Raw genomic sequence first — 6,326 nt, forward strand, 5'->3', positions numbered from 1 at the left:
AAAAATGTCGTAGAATTTGAGAAAATATTAAAGGATTTAAAAAAATTATCGAGGATATTTAAAACATTTTTCAAGTGTTTTCTAAAATATTGTGAGGAGTGAAATAAATAAAATAAAATTTCAAGGATTTCCGAGATTTCAAGGGGATTCATCATATTTAAGGAATTCACAGGATATCAAGGGCTCTTAAAGAGATTAAGTTTTTTTTTTAATTCTAAGATTTTGAAATATCATTACATTTAAAGAGATTTTAAGATTTTTAAGGTTTTTTTAATGTCGTTGGATTTCAGAAAATAATTAAGGATTTAAAGAAAGTATCCATGATATTTAAAAGCTTTTAAGTGTTTTTGAAGAATTGTTTGGAGTAAAATAAATTAAATTAAATTTCAAAGATTTCCTAGATTTCCTGGGGTTTCATAATATTTAAGGAATTCACAGGGTGTCAAAAGAAATGATAAGATTTCAAGGGTTCTTAAAGAGTTTAGGTTTTTTTTTAATTTTCAAATTTTTGGAATATCATTAAATGTAACGAGATTTAAAAATTTTTTCAAAAATGTCGTAGGACTTCAGAAAATATTAAAGGGTTTTAAAAAAGTATCTAGGATATGTAAAAGATTTTTTCAATGGTTTTCTAAAGGATTGTAAGGAGGAAAATAAATAAAATAAAATTTTAAGGATTTCCGTGATTTCAAGAGGTTTCATTATATTTAAGGAATTCCCAGGCTTTCAAAAGAAATGATAAGATTGCAAGGGCTTTTAAAGAGTTTAGACTTTTTTTTTAATTCTAAGATTTTGAAATATTATTAAATTTAACGAGATTTTAAGGATTTCTTAAAAAAAAGTCGTAGTATTACAGAAAATATGAAAGAATTTAAAAAAAGTATCGAGGATATTTAAAACATTTTAAAAGTGTTTTCTAAAGGATTGTAAGTAGTAAAATAAATAAAATAAAATTTCAAGGGATTTCATTATAATTAAGGAATGCACAGGGTTTTCAAAGAATTTATAAGATTTCAAGAGCTCTTAAAGAGTTAAGGTTTTTTTTTTAATTTCTAAGATTTTGAAATATTTTTATATTTACTGAGATTTTGAGATTTCTAATGTTTTTTTTTTTTAATTTCGTAATATTTTAGAAAATATTAAATGATTTAAGGAATTCGCAGGGTTGCAAAATAAATTATAAGATTTCAAGGGCTTTTAAAGGATTCTAAGATTTTCAAGGATTTCAGAGATTTGAAGAGAAATGACCAAATTTAGTGGAATTTAAACTGATTTCAAGGATTCTTAAAAAATTTCAAAGTATTTGAAAAGATTCGAAACGATTTCACGCGATTTTTTGTGGGAGATGTATATTGTATACTAGATTAAAAAAATGAATTTCTTAAATTACCCTGAGCCCTGAGATTTTCCAATTTAATTTCTTAGATGAAGAACTAGGAATTTCAACCAATTTTCCCCCATTTTTAGAGATACTTCAACGGATTTAAAGCCGTACATGCGCCACAGGGAGAACTGGGCTGTCACCAGTATGCAATTTTGTCCCTTTGAGGACATTTTAGGCGTCGCGACAACTAAAGGATTTACCTCGATTTTGGTGCCCGGAAGTGGGGAGGCCAACTTTGATGCTCTCGAGCTCAATCCTTTCCAGACGAAATCGCAGAGACGAGAGGCGGAAGTGAAAGCTCTTCTCGACAAAATTCAACCCGAATTGATTACTTTGGATCCGTATTCGATTCACGAAGTTGATGTTCCTAGTTTGAAGGAAAAGGTCGAAGCGAAGAAAAAGCTTCTGGTGTTTATTCAATCTTGCCAAAAATTCATATCCATTATTTCAAAGAAAACAATTTATCATTTAAAATTTGTTCTTTTTTAGTATCTTAAACCAAAGGATATCGATTTCACCCCCAGGAAAACGAAAGCCAAGGGCAAGGGAGGCACTGCAAAGGTCGTAAAGTCGAAGAAGATTTTGAAACAACTTGCTAAAAATGTATGTAGCCTTTTTTTTAGGCTTTTTAGTCATTTTTTTTAAAGGAAACCCCCATTTTAGTCACTTTCATGGTTCTTATTTTAGATTTTATCTAAAAAAAGTAACTCAGTTTAATTAATGCGTGTATGAAATCTAGAATAATCTATGGTGTCAAAATGTTATCCAATTTTAGACTTCAAGCTCTTTTCCATTTTTTAAAGAATTTGTATTTTTCTGTCTATTTTAAGAAAATTCCCCTTTTTCTTGTTTTCTTTATTTTTTATTTTATTGTATTTTTTTAAAATTAGAACTGAAATGATGGAATCCAATCAGAAAATCCAATTATTTTTGGTTGAAAAATCTACTATTATATTTTTGGTTTAGAAGTCACCTTTTGTGGGAACAAAATTTATTGTTTGGTTGAAAACTTAATTTGTTTAAATTCAACTACTTTGTTGAAAGGTCATATTTTTTTGTCGAAAATTCAATTGTTTTGTTGAACATTCTTCTTTTTTGGTAGGAAATTATCCTTCTTAGTTGAAAATGAACTTTTTTGTTAAAAAATCAACTGTTTTTGGTTTCATATCAATCCTTCTTGTTCGAAATTTCGAGAATTTGATTGAATATTCACTTATTGGGTTAAAATATTTAAAATTTCGCTAGAAAATCTGTGTTTTTTTATTAAAAGAGCAATTATTGGTAAAAAATTAATCTTAGCAGGTTAAAAGATTCAACTATTTGGTTGTCAAATTGACCTGTTTTGTTGCAAATTTAATTATTTTGTTGAAAATTTAACTAGTTTTGTTCGAGAATTGAATTGTTTTTTTGAACATGCGTCTTTTTTGGTTGAAAAGTTATCTTTCATGACTGAAAATTGACTTTTTTGTTTAAAATTCGACAGTTTTTTTCAACTTCATCTTTTTTCTTCGAAATTTCAACAGTTTGATTGAAAATTCAACTATTTGCTGAAAAATTTAATATTTTTGTTGAAATGTTGTCTTTTAATTGAAAACGTAACTATTTAGTAAAAAATTCATCTTGTTAGGTTAAAAAATGTAACTATTTGGCTTTAAATTTTAACTATTTTGTTGAAAAACTAATTATTTTGTCAAAAATTTAAATATTTTTGCTCGAGAATTCAATAGTTTTATTGAACATGCCTCTTTTTTGGTTAAAAAATTATTTTTCATGACTGAAAATTCACTTTTTTATTAAAAATTCGACAGTTTTTTTTTCAACTTAAACTTTTTTCTTCGAAATTTCAACAATTTTATTGAAAGTTGGCCTATTTGGTTAAAAATGCAGCTTTCTTCGTTGAAATTTCGTCTTTTTTTATTAAAAATGCAACTATTTGGTAGGTAATTTATCTTGGAAGGTTACAAAATTCAACTATTTGGATTTAAAATTAACTATTTTGTTGAAAATTTTATTATTGTGATGAAAATTCAATTATTTATTGGAAAATTGAATTATTTGATGGAAAAATGAGATTTTTTGCTCAAAAACTCAACTGTTTTGTTGAACATTCTTCTTTTTTTAGTACAACAGTCATCTTCTCGTTTAGAAATGAATTTTTTTTTAATTCAAGTATTTTTGCTTTCTAATCAGTCTTTTTTGTTCGAAATTTTCACAATTTGATTGAAAGTTCACTTATTGAGTTAAAAAATTCAACTTTTTTGTTGAAATTTCGTCTCTTTTGATTGAAAATGCAACTATTTAGCAAAGAATTAATCTTGTTATGTTAAAAAATGCAACTATTTGACTTTAAAGTTTAACTATTTTGTTGAAAATTTAATTATTTTGTTAAAAATTCAACTATTTTGACTCGAGAATTCAATTGTTTTTTTGAACATACGTCTTTTTTGGTTGAAAAGTTACCTTTCATGGCTAAAAATTTATTTTTTCATTAAAAATTCAACAGTTTTCTTTTCAACTTTATTTTTTTCTTGGAAATTGTAACAATTTGATTGAAAATTCAACTATTTGATTAAAAATTTGACATTTTTGTTGAAATTTCGTGTTTTTTTTTTAATTGAAAATGCAACTATTTATTAGAAAACTCAACTTGTTAGGTTAAAAAATGCAACTATTTGACTTTAAAGTTTAACTATTTTGTTGAAAATTTAATTATTTTGTTAAAAATTCAACTATTTTGACTCGAGAATTCAATTGTTTTTTTGAACATACGTCTTTTTTGGTTGAAAAGTTATCTTTCATGGCTAAAAATTTATTTTTTCATTAAAAATTTAACAGTTTTCTTTTCAACTTTATTTTTTTCTTGGAAATTGTAACAATTTGATTGAAAATTCAACTATTTGATTCAAAATTTGACATTTTTGTTGAAATTTCGTGTTTTTTTTTTAATTGAAAATGCAACTATTTATTAGAAAACTCAACTTGTTAGGTTAAAAAATGCAACTATTTGACTTTAAAGTTTAACTATTTTGTTGCAAATTTAATTATTTTGTTAAAAATTCAACTATTTTGACAGGAGACTTCAATTGTTTTTTTGAACATACGTCTTTTTTGGTTGAAAAGTTACCTTTCATGGCTAAAAATTTATTTTTTCATTAAAAATTCTACAGTTTTCTTTTCAACTTTATTTTTTTCTTGGAAATTGTAACAATTTGATTGAAAATTCAACTATTTGATTAAAAATTTGACATTTTTGTTGAAATTTCGTGTTTTTTTTAATTGAAAATGCAACTATTTATTAGAAAACTCAACTTGTTAGGTTAAAAAATGCAACTATTTGGCTTTAAAATTCAACTATTTAGTTGAAACATTAATTATTGTGTAGAAAATTCTATTATTTTGTGGAAAATTGAACTATTTTGTTGAAAAATCAGATTTTTTGTTCGAAAACTCAACTATGTTTTGTTTAGCTTTCATCTTTTTTTTATTATAACAGTCATCTTCTCAATTGAAAATATACTTTTTTGTTAAAAATTCAACTGTTCTTGGTTTCATATCTTTTTTGTTCGAAGTTTCGACAATTTGATTTAAAGTTTACCTATTTGGTTAAATTCAACTTTTTTTGTTGATATTTCGTCTCTTTTTATTGAAAATGCAACTATTTAGTAAAAAATTCAATTATTTGGTTTTAAAATTCAGCTATTTTGTTGAAAATTCAATTATTCTGTTAAAAATTCGACTGTTTTTTGTATCAGTTAAATCTTTTTTATTCGAAATTTCGAGAATTTGATTGAAAGTTTTCTTATTTCGTTAAAAATTAAACTTTTTGTGTTGAAATTTCATCTTTTTTGATTGAAAATCCAACTATTTTGTTGAAAATTTAATGTTTTCGTTAAAAATTCAACTATTTTTGTTCGATAATTCAACAATTTTATTGAACATACGTTTTTTTTGTCTGAAAAGTTGTCTTTCATGACTGAAAATTTACTTTTTTATTCAAAAATCCGTCTCTTTTACTTGAAAGTGCAACTGTTTGGCAGAAAATGCATCTTAGTAGGCTAAAAATTCAACCATTTGGTATTGAAATTTAACTACTTTCTTGAAAACCTAATTATTTTATTGAAAATTCAACTGCTTTGTTGAACTTTCATCTTTTTTGTTAGAAAATTTATCTTTTCTGGCTGAAACTTTTTTGTTGTTGTTAAAAATTAAATACTTTTTAAAATTTAATCTTTTTTATTCGAAAATTTCGCAATTTGATTGAAAGTTTAACTATTTTGATTAAAAAAGTAATTTTTTCGAAAATACGTCTCTTGATTGAAATTCAAACTATTTGGTTCTAAATGCAACTATTTGGTTGAAAAGTATTTTTTTTCTAAAATGTTCGTCTTTTTAGCTTTAAAACTTAAGTTTTTGGTTAAAAATGCATCTCTTTTATTAGAAAATGAAAGTTTTTTGGTTGAAAATGCAAATATTTAGTTGAAAATCCTTCTTTTTTGGTAACAAAATTTTCATCTTCGTTGAAAATTAATATTTTTGCTTAAAAGTTCATCTATTTTATTGAAAATATTAATTTATTGAATTAAAATTTATTGAAATTTTATCTTTTTATATTGAAAATTCGTCCTTTTATATGAAAATTCATCTATTTGGTTGAACTTTCATATATTTTGTTAAAAATTCGTTTTTTTGGTTTTTTTTTGTTGTTAGAAAGCTTATCTTCTTTATTAAAAACGAATGTTTTTGGTTATAAATTAATTCATTTATAGAACTTTTTTCAATAAAAAAAAGAATGAAAATTGTCTTTTTTTGCCTAGAATTATTTATAAAAATAATGCAAAATAATTTTTCGCAAAAAATGATAAAAATATTGTTTTTGTTAACTTAAATTATTTATAACAAAGCTTAATGTTATGTGTGAAGAATTTTCTGAAATCTAATAATT

General features: G+C 24.1%; 1 protein-coding gene across 2 annotated transcripts in view; it reads left to right on the forward strand.

Annotated features, from left to right (window-relative positions):
• The window catches only part of LOC117179884 (WD repeat-containing protein 46), a 55,516-nt gene that overhangs the window by 48,693 nt on the left and 497 nt on the right, over nt 1–6,326 (forward strand). For both annotated transcript variants that reach the window (XM_033372070.1, XM_033372071.1), the window contains 2 exons: nt 1,468–1,792; nt 1,874–1,987. In XM_033372070.1, coding sequence (XP_033227961.1) covers nt 1,468–1,792; nt 1,874–1,987 — 439 coding nt within the window. The remainder of the gene's footprint in view (nt 1–1,467; nt 1,793–1,873; nt 1,988–6,326) is intronic.

Source organism: Belonocnema kinseyi, chromosome 9 (genome assembly GCF_010883055.1).
Source record: "Belonocnema kinseyi isolate 2016_QV_RU_SX_M_011 chromosome 9, B_treatae_v1, whole genome shotgun sequence".
NCBI classification, from domain to species: domain Eukaryota; kingdom Metazoa; phylum Arthropoda; class Insecta; order Hymenoptera; family Cynipidae; genus Belonocnema; species Belonocnema kinseyi.